This window comes from Arctopsyche grandis, chromosome 11, assembly GCF_051622035.1.
Source record: "Arctopsyche grandis isolate Sample6627 chromosome 11, ASM5162203v2, whole genome shotgun sequence".
Taxonomy (NCBI): Eukaryota; Metazoa; Arthropoda; class Insecta; order Trichoptera; family Hydropsychidae; genus Arctopsyche; species Arctopsyche grandis.
Window position 1 is genome coordinate 4586946 of NC_135365.1, and position 26684 is coordinate 4613629.

A 26684-nucleotide genomic window follows, 5' to 3' on the forward strand; every position below is an offset into this window, starting at 1 on the left:
ATATTATGTCTGCATTTGTAATAGATATAGATTTATTTTACTGTTTCGTTGATTGATCATCTGCTTTTGTTTTTTTCATATATATCTCATTCCTTCGTATTTATTGGAAATCCACTTAAAAGTGCTTTCTTTATAAGTGATATATAAAAGGCTCATATTATATTAGAAAAAAAATTGGAGAACTTACTGTTTAATACTATATCTAATTTAATATATATATATATATATATATATATATATATATATATATATATATATATATATATATATATATATATATATATATATATTTATTTATTTTTACATACATATATACAAATATACCAGGAAGGCTTAACAGGTAAACCCCAAATGCGCCTTCCTGGTCCACATAATTATTACATAAATACATGTAAATCTAAACAATATCTGACATCTATCGTCAGATATTACAAATATCGTATTAATACGATAAATAACGATGAATAACTTTCATGTGACAATACGAATTTTATATTCGATAAACAACCACAGAGACATCTATGGTGAGCAATATGGCGAAACCTAAGATATAACAATAACTTATGGTTCGCAACTGAAAATTGGGAAGGAAACGCCAATTTTACAGGAATCGTTTCAATGAAAATCAGAAAAATTGGCAAATTCTGATAAGAAACGATCGACCTTGACAAATCAAGGTCTGGCCAATAGCGAGACTTAGCGGGAATCGAACTCGTAACATCAAGTACGAGATAATTCAACATTCACCACTAGACCACGCTACTGGTTATATATATACATATATACATATGTATGGAGGAAAAAATTGAAAGACGCCACAGATTGGGTTCGTAATGCCCGTTCTGATTTCAGAACATTAAAAACTAGACAGGAGCAATCTCCGTGGAATATTTCACGCCGCAAGAAATCGGGAAAAATTTTAACAAATTATCAGAAATTGGGAACAGCCTAACGCCTGAATCGTCATGCATTAGAGATAATTGAAATAACTAATAAAAAATATTTAATATATTGGAAGAATTTAAATTTACTACTTAAATTTCAAATATATTGATTAAAATTTTTTATATAAAAATAGCATTTTTTTCTACTTTTCAACGGTTGAATTTATGTAGATATTTATCACTGTTTTGACACTTGTACTGGTCAGCGCTGGGTCATAACCGTCCGTCGAGATAGTTTTCGATCATTGAGTGTTGGATTTTTGTGGCGACTCGTTATCATGACGAACATTCATAAAATCAAAAGGTTTTTCCTCATTAGTGTTGTGTTGGCGATATTGACCCTTATGCCAGCAGGTGATTTAAAAAAACTAATCCAGTGTCTGTATGCTAGGTATAAAGAACGTCAACATCGTCTAAATTGCATTCTCTGTCCAATTGTTATGTCATAATTTTAATTGAAATGATTCAAATTTTATAACGGAGACTAAGAGTGTATCGAAATTTGTACATGTATATTTTAAACGTGTCAAAATATATGTGGTTATATAAAAGCCTTATTGGGTAGGTTATTACTATATAAGAAACATTTATGTACACTAGAACTGCATTCGTATTGTAAATATGTAACAAATTTAGTATATTATTGGAGAAAAAAAAATTAATAATTACGAATCCTGAATGAATGCCATCATGAATCAAAATTTCCTTATTTATTTTAATTTATTTAATTGCATTTTAAAATAGTCTTGTTCAACAAATATGTAAGTCCTTTCCTAAAAAATAAGTTTGGTTTGCATGATTTTTTTTTTTAAATAATCAGCAATGATATTTTTGCGTGTTTTTATTTTTTAAATATTGCGTAATATTATTTAAAATAATAAAAAGTGTTAACTAATGTATTATAACTATTTATATTTCGCCGTTAAAAATTACATATATGTCACTTATACAATTATCTGGTAAAATTTTTGACCTTTTTCGGGTCAAGCTTGACTATCTAGCAATACAATAAAAAATAATAGTCGATATAAAATTATTTAAATATTTTGAATCTTATCATATTCATGGTTTTTACATATGATTCATAAATTAAATTGATGTTAAAAATACGTTGTTTTTCAGTGCTCCCAGCGACCACAAATTTATGGAATAGAGGTTATAATTCCGATTTTGTAATTAGGTAACATTCAATATCTACAATGTATTTTTTCAAATTAGTATATTTCAAATGCTTTGATAAAAGATCGGTTTAATTTTAAAAGTCCCATACACGAATTTATGACTTTCAGCAACCTAGATAATTTACATAATACAAGCGAAATCTATCCAGTGTTGTTTAGAAATGCTAGGCAAACGACAAGAAATTGTGGGTAAGTCAAATTTCATCTCTAAAGTTATTTGTTTATTTTTTAATTAAAAGTATAAGTAAAGTTGTTTATTGGTTACTTTTTCTTTTGAAGATTTCACTTACATAAATATATGTATTTATAATACAGACCTTTTCACCATCCTGAACAACGCTGGTCTGAATAGACTTAATAGACTGAGTAGCTTGTTAATACTATTTTTTTAAAATTATAGCTCACTGAGATGGAAATGTAAGGATGGTAGTTGCATCAAATTAGAGAATCTATGCGATGGAAAACCTAACTGTCAGGATAAGTCAGACGAGATTTTCAGCAGTTGTCATAATATGAGGTGTGTATGAAAATTTTGTGTTTTCACGAAAATCTAATCTTACTATCTAACCTCTTACCAACTTATGTATGGTAGAAGTGTATTTTTAGTTGTAATATACATATTTCGACCAGTTGGAATGTAATTCGCCATTTGAATCAACGTGGGTTAGAAGATATACATATATTACAACTGAAAATACACTTCAACTATAATGGTAGTTGATACCAGGTTAGATGGAATATATTCCAACTTGTCAAAATATATTACAATTGGAAGATACACTTAAACAGTAACAGATATGCATAGTGATACCTCCAATGATGTTAGCAAATATTATATATCGAGAATAATCTTTTAGATTCTGGAAATAAAAAAATATATTAATTTATATAATATTAAAATGTATAACAATTAGGTATAATAATAATATGTAGTATGATTGTGGTCGGTTGGTAAACTTTATTTGATACATATTGTTACGTATACTAAAAAGAGCTGTCGAGTAGTTGCAATCGGATTAAGCCGAGGCGCATCCCTGACCGTGCGACCGTTATAATTGGTTTCGAGGATTATCTCTAAACTAAGAGCTGTCGGCTAAGCAATTATTGCACTTAGCGGCGATAGCGATACTCGATCGCATTCCCGTTGAGTTCTAAGAAGTGACCCATACCGTGGGACCGAATGTCGTGGGAATACATATCCGAGTACGTGACTATAACAATAGGCAAACACATTAGACGTCGAAGATGTCCTGAGAGATCTACCGTTTATAAGGCGGTACTTAGGCGATATCAGGTCATTCTGGACTGAGCACTGCCAGTGTGTGTATCTCCTTAATCATCAATAAATGCTGTGAGACGACATTGGCATTTTACTTGGATCCTCCACCCACCTCTACGCAACAATTTGTACAATTATTAATATTAAATTAGATACAATAATATTATTATTAATATAGATACAATTATTAATATTAAATTGTAATATAGGACTTTTACATTTATTTATTTTACATACATATTTTTACATACATATATACAAATATACCAGGAAGGCTTAACAAGTAAACCCCAAATGCGCCTTCCTGGTCCACATAATTATTACATAGATACATGTAAATCTAAACAATATCTGATATCGTCAGATATTACAAATATCGTATTAATACGATAAATAACGATGAATAACTTTCATGTAACAATACGAATTTTATATTCGATAAGCAACCACAGAGACATATATGGTGAGCATTATGGCGAAACCTAAGATATAACAATAACTAAATGTTCGCAACAGAAAATTGGGAAGGAAACGCCAATTTTACAGGAATCGTTTCAATGAAAATCAGAAAAAATTTGGCAAATTCTGATAAGAAACGATCGACCTTGACAAATCAAGGTCTGGCCAATAGCGAGACTTATCGAACTCGTAACGAATTCGTTATCGATATCGAACTCGTAACATCAAGTACGAGATAATTCAACATTCACCACTAGACCACGCTACATATTATGTATGTCAAGAATGTTTTCAAATCACACCGCTAAATTCCAATCAGCTGTAGAAATTAAAATCTAGACTTTAATTATTCTTTGGATTTCGATTTGAAATTTTTAAATTGAACAATGCAGTCTATCATTAAAAGATGCAGTTGATTATATAATATGTAGATAAAACAGTATTGACATAAAATGAATATTTTATTTGCATAAATGCAAAGTGCATTGTCTTCAAATTGGACTTCTTAAGCCTATTTGAGCCAGGGAAAATTTAGTCTTTTCCATTAGCCTTTTTTTTGGTTCTTTTTTATATTATTTTAAAAACATAACAACAATTTTCATCATCTTTCCCCAAAAATATATAGAATTTGGCTTAAAAGAAACACATTTGATCCGTGTTAAACGCCATCACAAAAAAGTGACAAAAGTAATAACGGAACTTGATCTAGAATATTTTGAGAATAGATTCGGAAACTTTTATATGGCTCTCGTGGTTGATATATGTATGTTTATATTTTATTTAGATGCCAATCATATTTGTTTCAATGCTCTTATGGTGCATGTGTGGACGGTGATGTCAAATGCAACGGAGTGAATGATTGTGCTGACGAATCAGACGAACTTCACAAAGATTGCATGAAACCAACTGTCAACAGTTGCAGGTAACTTTTTATTTATCACAACGCTGTACACAATATATCAATATGCATAAGATCCTATTTTGATTTTTCAGCAATAACCAATTCCAGTGCTCAGACAGGGAATGCATCGACAATGACTTGGTATGTGATGGTCGCGGAGACTGTGCAGATAATTCCGACGAAAGTCTGCAGCAGTGCTCGCATAACACTTGCCAATCTTACCTGTTCAGGTGTGCCTATGGTGCATGCGTTGATGGTGATTCTTTGTGCAATAGGGTTAGTAACCATAAAACATCTTTGTTCTAAGCTATTTAGAGTTAAGACACCCTTTTGATATTTTTCTGGGAATATTAGGAGTAATAGTTGGAAAAAAGCGAGTATTTTACTCTATATACTCACACATGTAACTGAAGTTTCCTTACGCAAAATATAAATAGCGTAGAGGTTATATAAATAGCTACGTAGAGGTTATGATTTGACCAAAACACTATTATTGTTGGGTAACAAATTTCACCGATATATTGTTATATTTAATCTATTAATGAATTAAAAACGTATATGTGAAAGTAATAAAAGCTTGATAGATTAATTCTGTATTAGAGACAGTAAATTGGAATAACTTCACCACTATTTAATTGAGTTGTGAATGTACGGCAGAATGCCGCGTTTAGATAGCTAGCTGTCATCATTTTGTTTCGATAAAAGATTCCCAAGTAATTTTTAATGAGTTCGATAATGACTAAACTTCATGTCCAAAACATAAGAGTACTTCAATGTTAGCTACCGTCGTATGTCAGTAAAATATCACAGAGTGGAAGTGGTTCAAAATCGGATCCCTGAACTTAATAGAGTGAAGCTAATAAAAAGCTTGTAAAAATATATGTATCTATATAAAAAAATTAAAATAAAAAGGCAATTAAACATTATTTCAATAACAAATGTACGATAATATAAACTATACATATATAAAATGTGTGGGATTTCATGATTAGGATTCCAATAAAAAATATTTCAATGATTAGGATTTCAATCAAAATTATGATCCCGGCTTAAACTAATGTATTTAAATATATTACTTAAGGGCTTATGATAATGTAGTATTTTTCAAACGTGACTATTACGATTATTTTTCACCACCGTACTGGCGGATTTGATTTCCACATATATTGATGAACAAACCGAGCAAAATGGCAAAGTTTGAAAACGATCGGAAGAGTGTGGATAAGAACCCAAATTTCGTCAGACGAAAAAATCGACAGCAAGTTGATAAGAGGCTTATAAAAAAGGTTAGATTTGTGATAAAGTTTCACTGTCAAAAAACTAAGTGATCCGTATTGAGACAACGAGTTACTACTTTTAAGTTTCCTCAAGCCTTTGAATTAAGCCCAAGCCCTAGCCCAAGATTTGTGACATTCTGATTAAAAATGGTTTCTTTTGAATATTTTTGTGACAAGATTAATAATTCAGAATTACGATTTTTTAAATTGAAGTGAAGCCCTCAATGTAAATTATAAATCTGTTGTATGATATATAATAAATTGAAATAATATATGTTTTTTTTAGGTGATTGATTGTATAGACGGGTCAGATGAAGTGCTTGACGTATGCATTGGTATAAATCCATTATATAAACCAGTGACTACACCTAATATTATTACTACTACTACTACTACTACAGAAGCACCTGGGTAAGTTAAATATTCATTGAATACTATAAATTTAATAAATTTGTTTGAAATTAGAAAACAAACGATTTTTTAAGGGTATCGTCGTGCATTTTACCAAATTATCCAGAAAAGGGTCTTTACTTAGTTAACGGTAAAGCACCTTTTCCAGGCACTCGTGTGGATGAATTCACGCTTTTGTTTTACGAATGCGACAAGAATTACAGTCCTACTCCGAATAAAAGTGCTTTTTGCTTAAACGGAAATTGGAATATAGAAGTCCAGTGTATCAGTGAGCTTGAAATCAATTAAAAAATTTGTAACTTATTGATATTTTGCACATTTTTAAATATCGTTTTATTTTCAGGGGAGTGTAAGTCATTGGTGTCTTCTACCGTTGACTTCGAGTGTTCTTATCAGGGGAATACAATTCCTTGTAATGGTCAAATGCTGAGTGGTACGGTTGTTAAATCTGCTTGTAAAACACGACATATAGAAACCGCTAGTAATCTTCGACTTCTCAAGTGTATCAATGGCGATTGGGATTACCCCACACCTAAGTGTGTTGCTGGTTAGATTTTCCTTTAACTACCTACTTTTAAACGTATAATATGAAAATAATGTATGTGTTACAGTGGAAGTGTATTTTATTTGTAATATATACCAACGGTCATTTTAGGTCATTCGTATTCACACAATTTAATTAGAAAATTTTGTCTCTACAAGCGCAAATACACTTTCAACAATGTGCCCCAGTTTTGTTATAACAAACAGTTGAGTTTTGAGAGTTATTATGCTTTTAAAAATGCTTTAGAATTCAGTAATGCGTTTATATTTGCTAGGTATTACGAATAAAGGTAATTAGTACCGTATTTGATTTTTAAATGCTTTTTATTATTACGAAATTATGGTCACAATACATATTATATCTATTTTAATAGCTACTGATCTACTGATAATTTTCTGTTTTACAATTTTAATTTAATTTGGTTAGTAATAATAGTATTATATTATTCTAATGTTAATGTACAGGATAATAGGAAAAAGAGCTCAATAACCTTTTTACAATTCTTATAAATGATCATAATGCACCTAATACATAATATTAATTAAAGACTCTCTAAAGTCGATGACCTAAAGCAGATTGTGTTTAGGTAATCTGTGGTTATACCTGAAGGGTATAGACATTTTGTTGTAATCACCAAGACTCTTCACAAGTGTGTTAATATGGTTATTAGTGATTCTGTCATAGAATCTACTGGTTAGTTTGTTAGTAATGTCTGTAACAAATGGAATATTATATATGTCATGCAGTTTTTTCAAGTTAGTATATATGTTTGTATTATAAATAATTTTCAGAGATTTATTTTGTATTACTTGGAGCTTGGAAAAGTTAGTATTCGAGGCGTTATTCCATACAGGTGAAGCATATGTAGGTTAATAATAATAATAGGAGTGCGCGATATAATTTTATTTTATTTTGATTTTATAAAGAACTATGGCGATTAAATATTGGGTATATTGAGGATATACCCCGCATCGCCCTGCATTTCGCTCCCTCAATGTGAGGTGCCCATCTCATTCTTTTATCGAACGTTACTCCTAAATATTTTATTACTGACTGCCATTTCAGACTCTCTTCAGAGGGGATTTTCAGATCTGAACTTGGCTTATGCTTTCTAACACTAAAGAATACCGTTATAAATAATACCGAATAACAAAAAAGTATACCGTATAACGATCGCTCTAAGAAAGTATTAAAACCAAAAATATGACTTTTCAACTCAATTTACTAAACGATTTTGCGATTACCAACATCTCTATCTAGCCTGGTACCAACTTATATTTTAACCTTTTTTTGTAATATATTTTAACCAGTTGGAATGTAATTCACCATGTGAATTAACTAATGGGTTAGACGGAATATATTCCAACTATTAAAAATATATTATGTACAACTTAAAATACATTTCAACTATAATTGCTGTTGGTACCAGGTTAGTTGGAATATATTTTAACCAGTTAAAATACATAATACAACCGGAAGAAGTTTTTTATACGTTATTATTTCATAAACTTGTTATCACTTGAATCAATGATTGATTTCAGAATGTGGTCTGGAAAAATCTAAAGGAACGGGTCTGTCCATAAATTCAATTGCTGAAATTAAAGGTGGATCACCGTGGCAAGTGGCTATTTATAGGAAAACAGGTGAAATCTATGGTCATATTTGTGGAGGAACTATTATCACGAATATACTTGTTATCAGTGGTAAGTCTTAGGTGTGCTACATAAGAAATTAAGTTTGTATTTAAACTTAATTAATTTATGTTTATACAGCGGCTCATTGCTTCCATGATGATGCAGCAGGAACTATTATGAATGAAACTTTAATAAATTATGCAGTGGCAGCTGGAAAATATTTCAGGAGTTGGGATAGCCCATTGGACAAAACTGCTCAAAAATCTGAGGTAAAGTATTTGAAACAATATCTTTAATTGTCAATTTAAAAAATAGCACAGAAAAGTTTTATGTATTCGCATTATATTGATTGATTTGAAAATTTTCAAGCAAAATACTTATATAATATGTATGTTTATGGTGTGCAAAGCTTTCAAATATTTTCAAACCCGAATCTTATGGAGGACATGATCAAAATCTGCAACAAGATATTGTCGTATTAGTACTGAAGACCCAGCTAAAGTTCACTGATTCGGTGCATCCAGTTTGCCTCGACTTAATATCGAGCTCATTTCAAAAGCTTCAAGTATCACCTGGCAATCTTGGGAAGGTAAAATTAATACATTTTCGTTATCTTTGTTGTGACTACATCAAATTATAAACTCGAAACTGTTTCAGGCTGTAGGTTGGGGTCTAACAATAGAAGGTGATGTGAATTCAGCTTCTGAAAGCCTAATGGCCGTCAATATACCAGTGGTGGATTATGCAACTTGTAAGGCCAAAGTTCCATCCACATTTGTTCGATATTTGACTGTGGATAAGTTCTGTGCTGGTTGGCTCAATGGTTGGTATATTTATTTTTAAAACAGTGTTTTACAAATGAAAGCCTGGAAGTTTATACTTCTATTGTTTATGTTTTTTGTTTGATTTCTAGGAACAGCACTTTGTAGTGGGGACAGTGGTGGTGGCTTAGTTTTCAGTGCCGATGAAAGAGGTACTACTCGTTGGTATCTTCGAGGCATTGTCAGTGTCAGTGATCTTGATGACACTAGAACCACTTGTCGAAAAGACATGTATACTGCCTTTACCAATGTATTCAGACATAAAGACTTTATCTCAGATTTGATGGAATCGTACGTGTAACATTAACACATATCATATGTGTATTATATCATCATCATCATCATCATCTATAGCTGCTCACCATCGACTGCTGGATGAAGGCCTCTCCGACACGCTTCCACTCGTCTCTGTTTTGCGCAGCTCATTCATGTGACATCACACATTTTTCTTATTTCGTCTATCCATCTTCCCTGTGATCTTCCCTTTTGCATTCTCTTGGGTACCATTCTAGTATTTCTTTTATCCACCTGTCATCCATTCTTCAAGCCACGTGGCCCGCCCATGGCCATTTTAATCTCTTTACTCTATACGCTATATTAACTACTCTTGTCATACTTCTCACTATCTTTCCTCATTATGCCAAGTATACAGCGTTCTTTACTTCATTGAGTGCATTGGCGTTCAATGTCCAAGTTTTGCATCCATACGTCATCACTGGCAAAACGCATGATCGAAAATCTTTTTCTTCAGACAGATTGGCATTTTCGATTTTAAAACAAAATTCATCCGTCCAAATGCACTCCATCCTAGTTTCATACGTTTCTCTATTTCTTCTTCTTTAATACTAATTATTTGGCCTAAACATTAACAATTATTTACTACTATTTTATTATCGAATGAGATTCTACGTATCAGGCATGCAATAACTATTGAATATTAGTTTGGTCTTATGTACGTTAATTTTAAATACTATTTATATATATGTATATAAATAATTTATTGTATGGTATAATTTCACTCTTTAATTGCTTTAATTAATACTCAAGCCGCAATTGGTGTTTTTCCTAACTTAATAATAAAGTGATGATTTGATGATTGAAACGCTTTTGAAATTTTTGATGCACTATAATTTTAATAATAAACAAAATTTCAAATTCTTAAAATAATATTATAATAAATATGTTTCATGTGTTACAAAAGAAGAATTGTAAATTTTTACAAACCTCCTTTACGTTTCACTTACGATTACAATGCAGAGGGCAATTTACCTCTTATCCGATCGTTTTCATACTTTGCCATATTTCTCATTTTGGTCATCAATATAAGTAAATGGATCTTCCGCCATTACGATAGAGATAAAATATCGTTTAGGAAGAGTTTCAAGTTCGAAAATTTTTAATCTCGGTGACGTTTCGGTAGTCATTAATTTTATACATAGATGGCGGTAGTAAAAACATACATGGCGGTAGTATAATAAAATTATTGGTATTTTTATTCAAAATAATAATTTATAGAAATGGTTATTTTGGACTTTCGCCACTTTTAAATATAATGGCTTAGTTGTTGAAATCAAAACATTTTATTTATAAAAAAATCAAACATTTATATTTGTTATTCTCAGTTTCTGTTATTAGTTTTGGTTTATTTACGTTTTTTGAAACATAATTAAATAGTATTTTCATATTTTATAATAAATTGATTATTATTGACTTAAACTTCTGAGATTATCAAGGTGAAACAATTTATTTGTATTGTTACATTATTTTGTATTTTTACATATGTACCTATATATATTGTTTTATTAAATATGTTTTATTTTTGTAAGTTTTATTTTTTGCGCCCTTCCTTGGACATTTATTTTTTTCAGAAAAGCTAAGCTTTCGGTTGTTCATCACCAAATATGATTAAAATCCATGTAGAATATAAATGTGTAAGTAAAACAAAATCCATTTTGGTCAAAATCCATTAACTCAAACAATAGACTGAATGTCTGTTTGGCCTAGTGTCCATCGGCCTAATGTCCGTCAGCCAAGTGTCCATTCAGCCAATAGCCTGTCAACCAAAGTTTTGAGGATACTTTTTCAAAAGCCAGCAGCATGGCTCGGTGGTTGGGCTTTTGCCTAGCACCGAGAGGTGCCGGGTTCGATCCCGTGAGTTGACCTCGATTGAGCAGAATTTATTCTGAGTATATCTGTTATGTTGCTGGTCAGAATATTTGTGACTCCATGTCGATCGTTTCCTATCAGAGTTTGCTAATTTTTATGATTTCAATATTGAAATGGTTCTTCGATTAAAATTGACTAAAAACATTCCTACCAACTATGTCACCATTATTTGAGTATGATTAATTTACAATAAAATTTATATACAAGCTAAAATTCATAGATGTCTCGTTAATTTCGAGTTTCCATTGTCTCGTAATTCACCGACTTACATATGTAATAAAACTGCTGAATTGTTTGTAATTGGCCAGGAGGGCGCATTGGGGTTTACCTGTTAGGCCTTCCTGGCATATACATATGTATATAATAATAAAGATAGAGATTTCAAAAAATAAAAATTAATCAAAGGTGGCAACTCTTTCCATTATTATCAATCAGGTCAAGAATAAAAACATTGTTTTTCTTGAAATTTCTGTATTTTGAATTTAATATTATAAATTAGATAAAATATAGTCAGGTCATAAAAAAATATATACTTTCGAGATTTTATATGTAAATTGACATCAAATCCAAGATAAAGTCTTTGTATCTCAATACATTAGTAAAGAAAGTATATGTACATGTTTTTTCGACAGGTGGTTCTAGTATCATCAAGATCGCATCAGGATCCTTCATCCAGCAGTCGACGGTGAGCAGCTGTAGATGATGATGATGATGATGATATAATACACATATGCTTAGTGTTAATGTTACAAGTACGTTTCCATCAAATCTGAGATAAAGTCTTTGTGTACGGATACATTGGTAAATACAGTATACATGTTGTTTCGACAGGTGTTTCCAGTATCATCAGGATTGCTGACACTAACTATGCCTCGAAGATACCACAGAGTAGTACCTCTTTCATAGGTACTGAAAACTAAGCCACCACCACTGTCCCCATTGCAAAGTGCTGTTCCTAAAAATCAAACAAAAAATAAACCATAGAAGTATAAACTTCCAGGCTTTCATGTGTAAAGCGCTGCTTTATAACTATATGTACCAACCGTTAAGCCAACCAGCACAGAACTTATCCGCAGTCAAATATCGAACAAATGTGGATGGAACTTTGGCCTTACAAGTTTCATCATCCACCACACGTATAGTGACGGCCATTAGGCTTTCAGAAGCTGAATTCAAATTACCTTCCTTTGTCAGACCCCAACCTACAGCCTGAAACAATTTCAAGTTTATAATTTGATGTAGTAACAGCAAAGATAACGAATATGTATTAATTTTACCTTCCCAAGATTGCCAGGCGATACTTGATCCTCTTGAAATGAGGTCGATATTAAGTCGAGGCAAACTGGATGTAATGAATCCGTGAATGCCAACAGCTTCTCCAACAACAGCACAGCTATATCTTGTTGCAGATTTTGATCTTGTCCCCCATACTTTTGAAGTGTGAAAATGCGGGAAATCTGTGCACTACATGAAATCAGCGTGTTGTATTTAAAATTAAATACTTTTTAAAATAATTTTTCTCATAAATTAGCTTTACCGAAGATTTTTGAGCACTTTCATCCAACGGACTATTCCAACTCCTATAATATTTTCCAGCTGCCACTGCATAGTTTGTTTCGTTTAGAATCGTTCCTGCTGAATCGTCGTGGAAGCAATGGGCCGCTATATGTACATGTAATTTTGATTGAAGTAAATTTTAATTTAACGAAACCTTTTTTTTTTACAAGCTTTTTATTAGCTTCACTTGGTTAGTTCCTGCCTGTCAAATATTTTTCTTTGATTTTGAACCACTTCTAATATTTAGATTGCTTTGACATTTACTGACATACGGGGGTTTATTTTGATTAATGTAAGCTAATGTCTTTGGCATGAAGCTAGAGGGGTTAAATTAAAAAAATTACACTGTTCGACAAATGATGACGTTTTTTTTGGTTCAGAGACGATATATGACTTTTTTTATAGATCTGTGCCCAGTTAACACCAATTTGGTAATAAAAAAATGTTGATTGGCTCGAGATTCGGAGATATACGGAGATACATGTGTTTGATGCATAAATCGCGCGATTTTTCTATATCTTGGTGTTGTTCGGTCGATGTCTCAAAATCTGTCGATATCTTGTTCAAAATGAATATTGGAATCTATAGTTGGGTATTTTATCTTTCATTTATAGTACTTTTGAGCTTTCAAATCTCTCTAAGTTGTCGTCCAGTTCAAATCAAAAGTCAAAAGTACGTATTTTCACTTGGAATTTTTTCCCACTGTTAATAATATTTTATATTGAGTATTTTCTATTGAAACATGTTTATTGGGATAGTTTTCTGGCCACACTATTTTTTGTTTTCGTTTAAAAGGGTTAATTGGAAGTGTGCTGAATTTTAAATCGGTAAAATTGCGAGCTAAAAGCTCGTACTAGTATTAGAAAGTACTATTAATAATTATTAACGAAGTCATTAAAATTTACATCAGAATCTTTTGTCGGATCGACGCTATGACAGCTAGTTACCCAAACTCGGCTTTCTACCTCCACTTCACAACTTATTAAAGCTCCTATTGCACTATATTTACTATTATCTTATATTCACTTAATATTACAAGCATTGTCTCATAATTTATTTATTTATTTTTATTATAATTTACTAATATATTTTCGGTAAATTAATGTATCGTTAAAATTCGTTGCCCAGCTATTTAAGTATTTTGGTCAAATCATAACCTCTTCGTAGCTGACAAAACTCGTCTGGTGTCTGATATTTTGAATCGACCCGTATCGCACTACTTTTCAGTCAAGTTTTGTGAAAATTTCATTACATTGCTATGATGTTAATGTAGCATAAGAAATACTGACCACTGACGACAAGTCTATTCGTGATAATAGTTCCTCCGCAAATATGATCAAAGTCATCTCTTTTCCTATAAATAGCGACGTGCCATGGTGACCCACCTTTAATTTCATTATAACCTGCTATAGATATACCCATTCCTTCTGATTTTTCAAAACCACATTCTGAAATCAACATTAAAGAATCAAATAAAAAAAATAACAAATACATATAAACTACAAATTCTGTTGATTGAACGTGTATTTGTCACAGTTCAAGTGTAGATATTGTTCATTCAAGAATATACTAGTTTTTTGACACACGAACCAATCTGGCCAGTTGTAGTATACTCAAAAGAACAAAGTGACAAACGAACTATGTAGTTTATTCATGCACAAACTATTGGACAGACGTTTAAATATTCGCAATCGTTTATCCCATTCTCTATGTATGAGTGCTTATACTGAAATGCAATATAATATTGCAATGTGGTTTCCATAGGATTCACCATTTAACGGTGAAAAGTTTTATGCGACACCAGTTTGCGAGTCTATTTGAAGATACGTTTTGACTGTTAGCACTTAAACTATAACGAATAGTTCGTGTATGAATAAACTAGTTTGTTGATGAAAGAACCATAGTTAACACAGATTGTAAAATATATATTTACGTGTATGATATATATTTGTATTAAATTTGCGTATATTTACAGATAGTCAAATAAATCTTACCGGCAACACACCGAGGTGTGTTATAATTCCATTCTCCATCGATGCACTTGAGAAGTCGAAGTTTATTCAATTTGGTTTCCATATGACGTATCTTACACGTGGAACTAACAAATGTACCACTCAGCATTTGACCATCACAAGGAATAGCATTCCTCTGATAAGAACACTCGAAATCAACAGTAGAGGACTTCAACTGCTTGCACTGCTCTGAAAATCAAACATTGTTTTTAAATTTTTAAAATATCAATGTTTTGTAAAGACTACATGACATTCAAACTTACTGACACACTGGACTTCTGGGACCCAGTAATTGTTTTCGCAAAAACTGGCGTTACTTGGAGTGGGATTATAATTATTTTCACATTTATAAATCAGAAGTGTGGAATAATCCACACGAATGCCTGGAGAAAGCGTTTTGCTATTTACTTTGTAAGTGCCCTTTTTTGGATAGTTTGGTAAAATGCACGACGATTGCCTTAAAATATTGTTTGTTTTCCAATTTCAAACACATTTATTAAATTTGTAGTATTTATAGTATTTAATGAATTTTCAACTAACTGAGGAACTGCTTCTGTAATAGAAGTAGTGGTAATAATATTCGGTGAAGTCACTGGTTTGTATAATGGATTTATACCAATACATAAGTCAAGCAATTCATCTGACCCGTCTATACAATCAATCACCTTAAAAAAGATACATAAATCATTTCAATTTATAAAATACAATAGACTTATAATCTTGATATAGGGCTTCAAATCAATTTAAAAAATCATAGCTGGAATTCTCAATTACTAATCTTGTTACAAAAATATTCAAAAGAGCCAATTTTAAAGCCGACTGTCACAAATCTTGAGCCAATTCAAAGACTTGAGAAAACTAAAAAGTATCAACTCGTTGTCTCAATATGGAATCCCTTAGTTGTTTGACACTGAAACTTTATCACAAATCTAACCTGTTTTGACTAGCTATTAATTAACTTCACTCTGCTAGCTCAGGGGCATTCCTGCCAGTCAATAATTCGTGATCCGAATTTGAACCACTTCCACTATTTGAAATTTTACTGACATTCGAGGGAACATTGAAGTAAGCTTATGTTTCCGACATAAAGCTAGATAAGTTTAATCATTAACGAACTCGTTAAAAATTACATCGGAATCTTTTGTCGAAACAAAGCGATGACAGCTAGCTATCCAGGCGCCGCATTCTGCCGTACATTCATAACTCAATTAAATATAGGTAAAGTTATTCTAATTTACTGTCTTCTAATACAAAACTAATATGACAAGCTTTAATACTTTTACATATACGTTTTGAATTCACTAATTTAGCAATATGTATATCGGTGAAATTTGTTGCCCAACAATTAAAGTGTTTTGTTCAAATCATAACCTCGACGTAGCTATTTATATAACCTCTACGCTATTTATATTTTGCGTAAGGAAATTTCAGTTACATGTGCAAGTATATAGAGTAAAATACTCGCTTTTTTCCAACTATTACTCCTAATATTCCCAGAAAAATATCAAAAGGGTGTCTTAACTCTAAATAGCTTAGAACAAAGATGTTTTATGGTTACTAACCCTATTGCACAAAGAGTCACCATCAACGCATGCACCATAGGCACACCTGAACAGGTAAGATTGGCAAGTGTTATGCGAGCACTGCTGCAGACTTTCGTCGGAATTATCTGCACAGTCTCCGCGACCATCACATACCAAGTCATTGTCGATGCATTCCCTGTCTGAGCACTGGAATTGGTTATTGCTAAAAAATCAAAATAGGATCTTGGGCATATTGATTTGTTGTGTACATCGTTGTGTTAAATCAAAAGTTACCTGCAACTGTTGACAGTTGGTTTCCTGCAATCTTTGTGGAGTTCGTCTGATTCGTCAGCACAATCATTCAGTCCATTGCATTTGGCATTACCATTCACACATGCACCGTAAGAGCATTGAAACAAATATGATTGGCATCTAAATAAAATATAAACATACATATATCAACTACAAGAGGCATATAAAAGTTACCGAATCTGTTTTCAAAAATATTCTGGATCAAGTTCCGTTATTACTTTTGTCCCTTATTTGTGATGGCGCTTAACATGATATCAAATGTGTTTCTTTTAAACCAAATACTGTATATTTTTGGGAACAGATGATGAAATTTGTTGTCACAGTATTTTCAAACGTGTCTATTACGATTATTTTTCTCCATCGTAATGGCGGACTCGATTCCACATATATTGATGACGAAACCTAGCAAAATGGCAAAGTTTGAAAACGATCGGAAGAGTATGGAAAAGGACCCAAATTTCGTCAGACGAAAAAATCGAAAGCGAAGTAAGAAGATTACGGTGTGTGGACCATGAGGAGAGTGGGAATGGATAGCAGCGAGGCGACGCGCTGTCATCCAACTGTCAAAATTTATAATTTCACTGAGAGAAAATCCTTTTTGATCAGTATTTAAATAAAATACTGATCAAAAAGGATTTATTTACTGATAAAAAAATATTATTAAATTAACAAAAATGAATAATTTGATGATCGTCAAACGTAAGTTTACGTGATCGTAAACGGCAGCTTTAAACGTAATTCTCGTTTATTCGAATGATAGATTGCACATCAGATAACGAGTAACCTTTCGATGGGCACAGATGCAATTATTAAAATTAAGTTGGATCTTTCTGGCGAGTTTAATAAGGCAAGATTCGGAACTTATCGAATATTGCCTTATTAAACTCGCCTGAAAGATCCAACTCAATTTTGATAATTACCATTTTAATAATTGTATCTGTGCACATCAAAAGGTTACCCGTCATCTGATGTGCAATCTATCATTCGAGAAGATGAGAATTGCATTATTCTACTCTTCATATTGACCTACTTGACTTTTTTATTCTATCGAATGAAAGGAATCTGAAAATCAGCCCTATTGCAGATGTGGAAGAACGAGAATAGATTGATTCAAGTGTTCCAGAACTATCGCCAGAACTGGAACTGCTAATGAGATGATGGAATCAGTTTAATCCTCATATAAAACATACATACGTACCTCATATTATGACAGTTAGCGAAAATCTCGTCAGACTTATCCACGCAGTTTGGTATACCGTTGCATCGATCCACTGATTGGATGCAACCACCATCATTACACTTCCAACTGAGTGTACTATGTTTTATGAAAAAAGTGATTAAACCATTAATAAAATAGTCTACCATAGCTTTTGATTTGTTATACTTTGAACAACTGAGTACTCTCATTCACCTGCATTCACTTGTCGTTTGTCTGACATTTCTAAACAACACTGGATTGATGTGGCTTGAGTTATGAGAATTGCTGAAAATCATTGTCAATTAAGTATTTAAACGGAAATCAATTGGAATCTCATTTACAAATACCTAGTTTCAAATTTGTCATTTAGATCATTAGTCCGTAAGTGTGTGGTCACTGGAAACACTGCAAAAGGTTTTATTTAGAAGATAAGTTTATAAGTTCATACTATAAGGTTATAAAGAAAATAAGTTTATATTTTATAGCTTTTTATTTTTATGATTATTTATTAATTTATAGTTAGTTTTGGACCATTGTGGCATTACAGGAAGAACCTAATGCGCCATAATGGCCTACATTTGATAAAGAAAAACAAAAAATAAAATACATAAAATAAAAAGCAAAAATGCAAAGGCAGAAAAACATGATAAATGAAAAATAAAAAAAGAAAACAAAAGAAAAATAATACATAAGAAAAAAATAAAAAATAAACAAATGTTATTATTTTGTTTCTTTTCTGTTATATTTTTGACCATTGTGGCGCATTAGGAATTCCTGTAAAGCTACAATGGTCCAAAATTAAAAATAAAATAAAATAAAATAATAGTATCAATAGTTCATATTATTTTATGAAAAATACGCGAAATAATTTAGGAATCGTATTGTTTATACATATTTTTGTAATAATATTATTACATATATTTTTGAATGGAAATCCCAATGATAGTCAGACATTGACGATTCAAAGGCCACACATTTTTAATATAGCTGTCAACGAGAGTATTTCTACTTATACATATAATTGAATACAGCCATTACAATCCATTTATGTGTGTTATTTGGAAAAAATAAATTTATATTTTCGTAATTATTAAGTGATGTCAATGTCTTTTGATCTGTAGATTTGAACGTTATTTTCGTTTATTTACAAATGAAGTTGCCCAGCTTTGCTCGGATGATTGAAAGTTGAAAAAAATGGCTCAGAATCTTTTGATGTTTTAAATTATATTGTATGACTGTATGATTATGACATCATTCAGTTTTTTCATAAATATAAATGCAGTTGCAACAAAATGGAGAGAAAAGATCTTCAGATTTTTTGAAACCGAAAATTCTGAGATTCAAGTATATTCTTAAAACTGTTACAACAGTTTTACAATTAAATAATATATAAATTTTATTAAATAAATAATATATAAAACCAAACAACGAAGTAAGGGCTGAATTGTTTAGTTAAAAAAAATATGTATGTATGAAATGAAAATCATATTTTCGAGAAAAAAACGAAGTCATAAATTTGTGACTATCGTGAATATTAAATTTATCAATTTTATTTTTAAATTACCTTTAATATTTTAAGAAAGAATCGCAGAACACATATATACAAGTATTTTTATTTGATAAACAATATTTTTATTTGATACACAAATAAAATTGTGTATCAAATTCTAATTCACACTTTATAAATATGTATCGATGGTTTGGTGCACAGATACTGTATGTCCATTTTTTAATTTTTATCTAAAATATACACAGATATTGTATCTCCATTTGTATATTTTAAACTTAAATTCTAAGCCATCGATATACAAAAAATTCAAAATACATACATGTATGTTTATTTGAAATTCAAAGACTGATCGAAAATCAATTTATTAATTACGGTAGTGAAACTGTATTGAATGAAATCATTTTTCAAATATATTTGTTAAAATATAACATTTTTATCTACATATAAACAATAACGTATAAAAATGGATTCTGTGGATTTGGCATTTTTAATTATAAGTATGTGATCAAATTGATTTTTAAATCACCTGATGGTGCAAAGATTATTATATCCAAGACAAAACTAATAAGGGACGTCTTCCTGATTTTTTGGATTTTCAGCATGTTTGCCGATGACGATCACTCGCCACAACAATCTAAGACTCAATGATCAAAAATCTCAACAGACATTTCTGATGCAACGCTAGCCTTGTAAGTAGCAAACAAATGAATACATTCATTCACATTCATGGAATATGGTAGAATATTTTGGTCTGTATTTAATTGGTCAGTAACTTTAAATACTTTTGGTCAGGGCTGACGAGAGGGGGGGGGGGGCTGTTATATCATAATTTCTTATTCAATTATTTAAAAAAGTAGCAACCAACATATGTATATGTTTGTATTTTTCTAATAGTTCTGATAGATTTTTGGCATATTAAAAATATGGGGCCGGAATTATTTTTCCCAGGGCCCGGAATCCCTCACATCTGCCCTGAAATTGTTATAAAAGGTCAATTAGTATAAATTGACGGTTTAATATTGACATGTAAGAAATTTGACATGTATGAAGTTTTGTTTCCAATTTACGCATAGTTGAACTTATTTAATTATTTATTTTCATAATTCTTCTTTTCTTACATTTTAATTTTTTCTATATTTTTGTTTGTTTAAGCATTTTTACTTTATCTATGTACGTAGTAACAAAAGATGAGGTTTTGTGATCTTGCAAAAATTTGAAGTCGAGATTTTGACTGATTCGAACTCAGAATCGATCAGACCTCAGAACTCAGAATGTACATACATACGTGCGCGTGCCTATAAATTACATAACATTATATTTACATATATATAGCATATAACTTTATTTTAATTCGTGTATCAATTCCTTTCCGAAACCACCCGTTGAAATCAACGGACACAACTTTCATAATGCAGAAATGTGGACTTTTGCCACTTTCAATTAAAGCGGCATATTATAAACAGATTTTTTCAAAAAATAACATTTGCAACTTCATTATTATTCTATTTGAAATGTTTCTTTCACTGTAGGAGACTTGGGTATTCATAGAATCCTATTTTTTTTAAATAGGCCTGGCGAGAGCGACTCGTCTCGTTTGACTTTCGCCAATTTATAATATATTCAAAAAATGTTAATAATTCGTACGTTACGCCACCGGCTTTATAAAACGACAAGGGAGAAGTGTAGGACAGCAAAAAAAAAAGCACAAGTGAGCACTACGTTCCTTAACCGAATTAGGATAATTTCGAGTGCTGCCGTTTGGATTTTCTTCTCTTTTTCCCCGCTTTGCCGAGAAAAGAAAAATAACGCTAGGCGTTTACGCTCGCTCGCATCGCGCTTTTAAAAGCTCCAGGCCAGATTAAATTTAACGACAGAGTCCCATCCAAAAATCGAAAAATTCTTTAAATACACCGGAAATGAGAGATTTCAAATAAATTTTTAAACGACGACTGGTGTAAGTGCTCATCGTTTGCGATTTGCGATAAAAGGCGATTATTCAATTGCGAACGTAGCAATCAAATCATGAAAGCCGAGCGGAATCGTTGAGGCCGATCTTTTGCTCCGTTTGGCATTATTAAACTGTTACTGTGCGCTTATTTAATTTCATAATCGTATTTTACGTGACGAGTCGCATGAGGTGTTTAATGGTAAGAACACAACACTCAAAAGTGAAGTACGGGACGCGCACGTGAACTCCAGCGGTGAGAGGCGTGTCTTTACGCCACAGGAGATGCCCATATCAAGGTCGCACCCACGTGCATATGAAATTCGTACGATCTTGTTTTTTCGCTCTTACATTATTTCAAATATGGAAATCACCGCTATCGATCCCTGTTAAAACAAGAATAAAATATCTGTGGTACAGAGTGGATTACATTTAAAGTTATTTTTGTAAAATATATTTGTCGATACACTCGCGCATACAAACATAACATAAATACATTTACATATACATACATACAAACTTGCATACATAAATCCCGTAGTTTTTTATATATAGTGTGTCAAAATTTTAATATATTCGTTTTAAATATTTTAATTATAGTTTGAAAATTGTATCTAATTTATTTACTCAGTATTGAAGTTTACAAAACTATTATTTATTTTGTATTGAATTCATAAATATTTATTCCAGTTTTATTTATTCAATTTTAATTTAAACTTTCATTAAATAATTTCAAATTTTATATAAAACTAAATGGTGTGATTTAAATTTCAATACAAAATGCCTAACTGTTGTCATTCAAAGTTTGTGGAAAAATTATGAACATACATACATACATACATATGTACAGAAATGAATACAGGAGGGGGGAGGGACAAATTCTAGGTATTGATTATTTTCATAATTACCTTCTTTAAAAAAAAAATGTCTGTCACCAGCAGTGTAGGCTAGTGGTTAGCATATTATGCGTTCGAGCGGAGTGGTCACGGTTCGATTCCCGCTAGTAGCTGTTGACCAGACCTTGGTTTGTGACTTCAGGTCGATCGATTCCTTTCAATTTTCCGATTTTTCAAATTTTCATTTAAACGGTTCCTGTGTATTGGAATCTCCTTTCCAATCTCTTTTACAAATCTCAGATAATTCAGCGTCTCGAAGCTCACCTTCATCCTGCAAAAATTTCATATTGTATAATGCTGGTATTGATTATATTGATCGTATTGTATCTGTATAAGTACACTCGTTGCTTTTGAGTGACATGTAAAGACCAAAGTACATGTTCGATTGAAATAAAATAAAATATCATCTACATACAATAAAGCACAAACATCACGATCAAAAATATCAATAACATCATTACTGAATAGAGAAAATAATAAAGGTCCAAAATGAGATCCTTGCGGAATACCATTTATAGTGATAAAATAGACATCTCTTTTCCAATCAATATATGTACATCTAAGCCCGCTTTAAAGGTCACGGAATTTGACCCTTAAAGCCCTCATCATGAGGCCACCACCCCCCCAACGAATAAAGTCCAAGAGACCCTTTCGTCGGAGAACGAGACGGTTGTTCATGAATATCGCACAAGAACAACCGCACATCACTGTTCTAATAAAAAAACCACACTGTACATAACCAAGTACAAAATTAACAACAACGCATGAACACATAAAGCGCGCATGCGGTAGGAAACAAAACCAGAGATGTGCCGTGCGAATGCACGCACACCTCAAGTAAACATACATGTACGCATATTATGTGCATAAGCACGCAAGCGCACACACACACACACCCACACATACACACACACACACATATATATACACACACACACAAACACACACATACACACACACATAAACCACAAATACATACACTCACCTAAAAAGCAAACGCACACTCACACACACACACATTCACAGAATATAATATAAAAAATTAAAAAAAAAATTAATTAACACATAAATGCTTTTGAAATTAAGTTAAGTAGTAGCATCCAGGGGAACACAGCTTCCCAAAGCATTCCGCGAACTTTTCGAAAGCTTTAAACGATGCTTTACTCATTATTAGATCCCCATGATGTAGGGGGCCAATGAGAGAACCCCTGACGCTGTCCAGCAGAACCCTCCTCTCAGCCTCCATCCCAGGACAGGACCACAGAATATGATCTGCATCCTGCTCCGGAAAAGAATACGGACAAAAGGACTCAGATACCAAGCCCATAGATGCGAGCACGCCGTTAAAGTGGCCATGACCAGTTAAAAATTGACTGCTCCAAAAACTAGGCGACAGCCAATCACGCTCAAGGCGTGAAGTGACCCTCGGAAAAAACAAATAGGTTTGTCTACCTTTAGAGGAACAATCCCATCTAAGTTGAATATATGTACATATATACATATTGTTACGTATACTAAAAAGAGCCGCCAGTTAGTTGCAATCGGATTAGGCCGGGTAGCCTCCCAGAGACTGTGTTACCGTTATAATTGGTTTCGGGGATTATCGGCAAACTAAGTGCTGTCGGCTAAACAATGGCGTAGTAGCGGCACTCGGTCCCGTGGAGTTCTCAAAAGTGACCGATACCTTGGTACCGTGGGACCGAATGTCGTGGGAATACATATAGTACGTGACCATAACAATAGGTAAACAAATTAGACGTCGAAGATGTCCTGAGAGATCTATCCCTTATAAGGCGATACTTAGGCGATATCAAGCCATTCTGGACTGAGCACTGCCAGTGCGTGTATCTCCTTAATCATCAATAAATGCTGTGAGACGACTTTGGCGTTTTACTTGGATCCTCCACCCACCCCTACGCAACAATATAAATAATATATGTACATGTAAATAAAACCAGCAGCGTGGACTAGTGGTTAGCATATTATGCTTTCGAGCAGAGTGGTCACAGTTCGATTCTTATTCAGATTCAGATTTTCTGATTCTGCTTTTCATTGAAACAGCTCCTGTAAATTGGCATCTTCTTTCTTATCTCTCTTGCAAATTTCAACTATTCAGCGTCTTGAGGTTCGCTAATTTATATAATAAAATGCTGCGAAAATATCTCCATAGATGTCACTGTGGATGATGCTTGTATGAAGTCGCGTTGTATTATTGTGTTGTACCTGGATTAGTACACTCTTCTGTAAAAGCGGGTGTACATGTTCGATTGAAATAAAATAAAATAAATACTGGGGCCTACAAACGAATTTTAATTGAATGGTATTATTAACCTATTCGAGATAGTTTGACGATCGCTGGACCATGACACGCTAATTTGCTTGCATACAACACACACACACATACCCAAAAAAGCATGCATATTGGAATTTGGTGATTGTTAAAGCAGGATAATTAGTCGACGCTTCATCAGTGTGGTTAAATACGATCGGTTTCGGCGCATTTTACTTATGGACAGTTTACACCGACTGACAAGCAGGAAAGTTTGAAGATGTCGACGTTTTGTTTTCACAGCTAATTTCAAGCACGGTTCAAAGTGAGCCATTTTAGCTGCGGTTTTGTCACATCACACGTTGCGGGTTCGCTCGTTAACGCCAAATGACTTGTGGGATTGTGTTGCATTATCCGCGAAAGCTTCCTCGTGACACTTGTATGGAGCTCGCGATTTGAAATTTCAAACTCTCATCCGTTTAATGGAGCTTTGCGGAATACTCGGTGCAAAAATGAACCAGTTCCAAACTTGGGAAATCCGGGAAAATCGACTTGGAATCGTGAAAAATGGTCCGCACGTACATATGTAAGCGATAGACTATGATGAATAAAATTTTACTCGTGCCGTTAGGATTACATTATTGTATTAAATTCGTCATCAATTTCTAACGACATTTACTGCAAGGTTTTATATTCTCATTACGACGCTTTACAGCACTCAAGGTCGCATGTAATTATATTATTATTGACAGCGGGTTGCTTCATTGCAGTAAAATGTTTATTGCTAATAAATTTCCATAAAGTTGAACGTTCATATTTGTAAGGAGAAAAGTTTTATACGTGAGTGAAATTGAAGTATACATTAATTTTAATAAGCAAAGTACTTTTCTTATTTATCCACATATTGTGTGTTTAATATTTATGCTTTATTATTTTATTTTATTTCATAGAGTATGAACACTCGTATTAACAGATCACTCTAAAGCAACGAGTGCACTTTTACACAACGAGTGCAGATACAACCAATATATATGTACATAAGCATTTTATACAATGCGAATTCATATACATATGCACAGTGACATCTATGGAGACATCTATGGAGACATTTTGTAGCATTTTATAATCAAATTGGCGAACATCAAGACGCTGAATAACTTGGGATTAGCAAGAGAGATAGAAAATGAGATGAAAGGAGATGCCAATCATACAGGAATCGTTTTAATGAAAATCAGAAAAATTGGCAAAACGATCGACCTGGAGTCACAAACCAAGGTCTGGCCAGCAGCAGCACTCTAATGGGACTCGAACCTGTGACACTCTACTCAAAAACACTAGTCCATAATATACTAATCATATCTCATCTACAGAAAAAACTTTTAATCTAAAATAATAATCAATATTTTTCTATGACACATTTTTTTTTTGCGTATGGTACCTATTTATAATGTTAAGAATATATTTATATTTAAATAATGAAGATTTAAACTTTCAATCGATGTTTTTTTATATCAATCGAATTTAAAGTTGTAGATAAAATTCTTTCAAAGCTTTAAGGAACACACATGTACATCGATAGGTTGCATCTAAAAGGCTCGAGTCAAAGACTTACCGTTGCAAAAATCTTTGGCGATGCACATATTTTATGTATATATTTGTGAATAGTACATACATATATATATATACATATATATTGGTCATAAATCGTTGAAGCTTTTGACTCGAATGCATTCACACAGGATTTATCAAATACGTATGAATCTAGTGAAGTGGATTTTCGATTTGATTTTATTCAAGCTGTACACTGTTTTGTATTTATAAAAGAATGAAAAATATCTTTGGTGC

At 32.3% G+C, this 26684-nt stretch overlaps 2 protein-coding genes across 2 annotated transcripts; one reads left to right on the top strand and one right to left on the bottom strand.

Moving 5' to 3' along the window:
* The first annotated feature begins 1193 nt into the window (after positions 1-1193).
* On the top strand, positions 1194-9775 carry LOC143919250 (modular serine protease-like). The gene is made up of 14 exons (XM_077441462.1): positions 1194-1298; positions 2067-2124; positions 2234-2314; positions 2526-2642; positions 4648-4785; positions 4857-5040; positions 6328-6452; positions 6527-6720; positions 6796-6999; positions 8538-8699; positions 8769-8899; positions 9040-9219; positions 9288-9453; positions 9544-9775. The coding sequence occupies exons 1-14, from the start codon at positions 1223-1225 to the stop codon at positions 9750-9752; spliced, it is 2025 nt and encodes a 674-aa protein (XP_077297588.1). The 5' UTR covers positions 1194-1222; the 3' UTR covers positions 9753-9775.
* Positions 9776-12363: 2588 nt separating this feature from the next.
* On the bottom strand, positions 12364-18515 carry LOC143919251 (modular serine protease-like). Its single transcript, XM_077441463.1, has 12 exons — positions 18433-18515; positions 18220-18336; positions 17004-17141; positions 16749-16932; positions 15727-15851; positions 15450-15643; positions 15169-15375; positions 14464-14622; positions 13155-13279; positions 12895-13047; positions 12661-12826; positions 12364-12572 (listed from the first exon to the last, which is right to left on the bottom strand). The coding sequence occupies exons 1-12, from the start codon at positions 18513-18515 to the stop codon at positions 12364-12366; spliced, it is 1860 nt and encodes a 619-aa protein (XP_077297589.1).
* Between the last annotated feature and the right edge of the window lie 8169 nt (positions 18516-26684).

Coding starts and splice junctions, on each gene's coding strand:
- LOC143919251 (XM_077441463.1), bottom strand. CDS start 18,515: ATGATTTTCAGCAATTCTCATAACTCAAGCCACATCAATCCAGTGTTG. Junction 15,852..16,748: donor GTGACTCTTTGTGCAATAGG/GTTAGTAACCAT, acceptor ATCTTTTTTAAG/GTGATTGATTGTATAGACGG. Junction 13,048..13,154: donor AAAGTGCTCAAAAATCTTCG/GTAAAGCTAATT, acceptor ACACTTCAAAAG/TATGGGGGACAAGATCAAAA.
- LOC143919250 (XM_077441462.1), top strand. CDS start 1,223: ATGACGAACATTCATAAAATCAAAAGGTTTTTCCTCATTAGTGTTGTG. Junction 2,315..2,525: donor CAAACGACAAGAAATTGTGG/GTAAGTCAAATT, acceptor TTAAAATTATAG/CTCACTGAGATGGAAATGTA. Junction 6,721..6,795: donor TATAGAAGTCCAGTGTATCA/GTGAGCTTGAAA, acceptor TTTTATTTTCAG/GGGAGTGTAAGTCATTGGTG.